Source organism: Jaculus jaculus, chromosome 9, assembly GCF_020740685.1.
Source record: "Jaculus jaculus isolate mJacJac1 chromosome 9, mJacJac1.mat.Y.cur, whole genome shotgun sequence".
In the NCBI taxonomy this organism is placed as follows: domain Eukaryota; kingdom Metazoa; phylum Chordata; class Mammalia; order Rodentia; family Dipodidae; genus Jaculus; species Jaculus jaculus.
The window spans coordinates 50,265,489-50,268,981 of record NC_059110.1 but is presented as its reverse complement, the minus strand read 5'-3'; the positions used below and the strand labels follow the sequence as shown (position 1 = coordinate 50,268,981).

General features: G+C 38.1%; 1 protein-coding gene across 1 annotated transcript; it reads left to right on the top strand.

Annotated features, from left to right (window-relative positions):
* The first annotated feature begins 699 nt into the window (after positions 1–699).
* On the top strand, positions 700–2,749 carry LOC101598933 (baculoviral IAP repeat-containing protein 2-like). The gene is given in 3 exon segments (XM_045159133.1): positions 700–2,063; positions 2,065–2,303; positions 2,306–2,749. Coding segments are annotated over 3 exon segments (1,722 nt in total). The 5' UTR covers positions 700–729; the 3' UTR covers positions 2,455–2,749.
* The last annotated feature ends 744 nt before the right edge of the window (positions 2,750–3,493 follow it).

The following is a 3,493-nucleotide window of genomic DNA, read 5'->3' as shown; positions in this document are numbered from 1 at the left end:
ACTAGTTAAGTTTATGGAGAAAAGACTGTCATTTGACCAAACATTAGAGTGATATGGACAGATAGGAAGAATTATAGCGAAACTGCAGGAAGGAGAAACAAGCGTACACTATTCAACAAAGGTAGATGAGGACTAGTTTGAGCTTTAAGTTCTATAATAGGCATTTTGATAAGCTGGTGTTAATTTTCCCAAAAGTTGTTAAGCAAATATCACCCACTTAAGTAAACATTGTGTGAGGTTAAATAATATGTGAGGTTAACTTATGTACATACATATAATGTTTTATATGAAGACTTTAGTTACTTTTATTTGGTAGAATAAAATGAGTATTTTGTATTCTATATTAAAGCCCTTATAAGGGGAAAAAACCTTACATATAACTTTTATGTGTAAACCATAATTGGAATTATCTCCAGACTTTATGGTTTGTATTCAAAAGCAAGTGTGTTAACTTTTACAGACCTTTAGGTTAGCTACATTAAATTATGAGTAAATAGTTCATAAGTTACCTTAAAAACTTAGTCTAATTCCAAAGATCACTAAGTGGAGGCTTAGTTTAGAAGTGATAGCCATCCTATACACATAGACTCAGTAAAGAAGGTGTAGTGAATTCTATCTTAAGTAGGAGCCTGTCATTTGAAGCTTGCTTGTGGTGAAGATATAATTTAGTGTGAAGAGATGAGAAATTTTATATGAATGTTTAGGCAGTCAAAATATTACTGTCTGTTCATGCACAAAATTACCTCCCAAAGAGTTGCTCAAGGTACAGAAAACAGTACAATGGAAAATAGCACAGTGTTATCCAGCTGGACAAGTGACAGCAAAGAAAACATGAAGTATGACTTTTCATGTGAACTCTACAGAATGTATACATACTCAGCCTTCCCTATTGGTGTTCCTGTCTCAAAAAGAAGCCTTGCTCGAACTGGTTTTTATTACACTGGTGTGAATGATAAAGTCAAGTGCTTCTGTTGTGGCCTGATGCTGGACAACTGGAAACAAGGAGACAGTCCTATTGAAAAACACAGACAGCTCTATCCTAGCTGCAACTTTATTCAGAATCTGGTTTCAGCTAGTATGCAATCCACTTCTAAGAATTCCTCTCCAGTGCGAAACAGCTTTGCAAATTCATTGTCTCCTACTTTGGAACACAGCAGCTCATTCAGTGCTCCTTATTCCAACCTTTTGTCAAACCCTCTTCATTCTAGAGCTGTCAAAGACTTCTCTCCAGAGAGGATTAATCCCTACAGCTATGCAATGAGTACTGAAGAAGCTAGATTTCTTACTTACAAAAATTGGCCATTAAGCTTTCTGTCACCATTAAATATGGCAAGAGCTGGCTTTTATTATGTAGGACCTGGAGATAGGGTAGCCTGTTTTGCCTGTGGTGGGAAGCTCAATAACTGGGAACCAAAGGATGATGCTATGTCAGAACACTTTCCTAACTGTCCATTTCTGGAAAATTCTTTAGAAACTATGAGGTTTAGTATTTCAAATCTCAGCATGCAAACACATGCAGCTTGCATGAGAACGTTTATGTACTGGCCGTCCAGTGTTCCAGTTCAGCCTGAGCAGCTAGCAAGTGCTGGTTTTTATTATGTGGATCGCAATGATGATGTCAAATGCTTTTGTTGTGATGGTGGCTTGAGGTGTTGGGAGTCCGGAGATAACCCATGGGTAGAACATGTCAAGTGGTTCCCAAGGTGTGAGTTCTTGTTACGCATGAAAGGGCAGGAATTTGTTGATGAAATTCAAGCTAGATATCCTTATCTTCTTGAACAGTTGTTGTCAACTTCAGATACTCCTGGAGAAGAAAATGTTGATCCTCCAATTGTTCATCCTGGCCCTGGAGACAGTTCTTCAGAGGATGCAGTCATGATGAACACACCTGTTGTTCAAGCTGCCTTGGAAATGGGCTTTACTGGAAGCCTGGTAAAGCAGACCTTTCAACGTCAAATCCTGATGACTGGAGAGAACTTTAAAACAGTTAATGATATTGTGTCAGCACTTCTTAATGCTGAAGACAAAAGAAGAGAAGAGGAGAAGGAAAGACAAGCTGAAGAAATGGCATCAGGAGCATGATATTATCAAACAAAAAACACAGATTCCTTTACAAGCAAGAGAACTGATTGATACCATATTAGTTAAAGGAAATTCTGCTGCCAACATCTTCAAAAACTGTCTAAAGGAAATCGACTCCACATTATATGAAAACTTATTTGTGGAAAAGAATATGAAGTATATTCCAACAGAAGATGTTTCAGGTCTGTCCTTGGAAGAACAATTGAGGAGATGGCAAGAAGAACTTGTAAAGTGTGTATGGACAAAGAAGTTTCTGTTGTATTTATTCCTTGTGGTCATTTGGTAGTGTGCCAGGAATGTGCCCCTTCTCTAAGGAAGTGCCCTATTTGCAGAGGTATAATCAAGGGGACTGTTCATACATTTCTCTCATAAAAAAATGGAAAATAGGCTGTGTATTAGCCTATTCTGAGAGTCTTTACAAAATTGGTTACTATCGGAAGCCATCTGAAACAAGGAAGGAGTTAACTCGCTCTTCACCTTGTATATTTACTTTCTGCTCTGCTTGGAGCTAAGAAGCTGGCTTCATTCAAGACAGTATATATATTTAATTGTTAGCAATTTAGTTTTCTGGGAGTGCTTATATTTGCCAAGGTAAATCAGTGTGTATGTGTGAGAGGAGCCAGTGTCTGCTTGTTAGGGGCTGTGTCAGGAGGTCCTGGACTTGGTATTCTTTTTTTTTTTTTAATATCTTATTTATTTATTTGAGAGTGACAGACACAGAGAGAAAGACAGATAGAGGGAGAGAGAGAGAATGGGTGCGCCAGGGCTTCCAGCCTCTGCAAACGAACTCCAGACGCGTGCGCCCCCTTGTGCATCTGGCTAACGTGGGACCTGGGGAACCGAGCCTCGAACCGGGGTCCTTAGGCTTCACAGGCAAGCGCTTAACCACTAAGCCATCTCTCCAGCCCTGGACTTGGTATTGTTTATGAGAACTGAGCACTCAAGAATGTGTAGTTTAGAAGAACTGGAAACCAGTAGTGCTGAAACTCACCAGTTATGGTGCCACGTTTACTTTTGGTGCTTTTCCTTTTTGTAAAATAAGGATTTTTTTTCTTTTGTTGGTAAATAAAATTTCTCCTAACTTGTGAGAAACATCTTAATAAAGTCCTATTAAAAAGCAAAAAAAAAAAAAAAAAAGATATGTAATTTGGAGGGAGAAACACATAGAAGAAAAAAGCAACTGTCCTGACAAGCTATGAACCAAGGAAATCAGGATCTGTTCTAAGCCCATCTATTTTCATACAAATTTCATTTATCAGTTTTTCTTACTACTGAGTATAATTCCATTGTATATAAGTACCACAACTTCATTATCCATTTATCTAATGATGAGCACTTGGGTTGATTCCAGTTCTTAGCAAATATTTTTGTAGTGAAGCAAGGGTGATATAGGGTAAATGCTCAGTAAGAG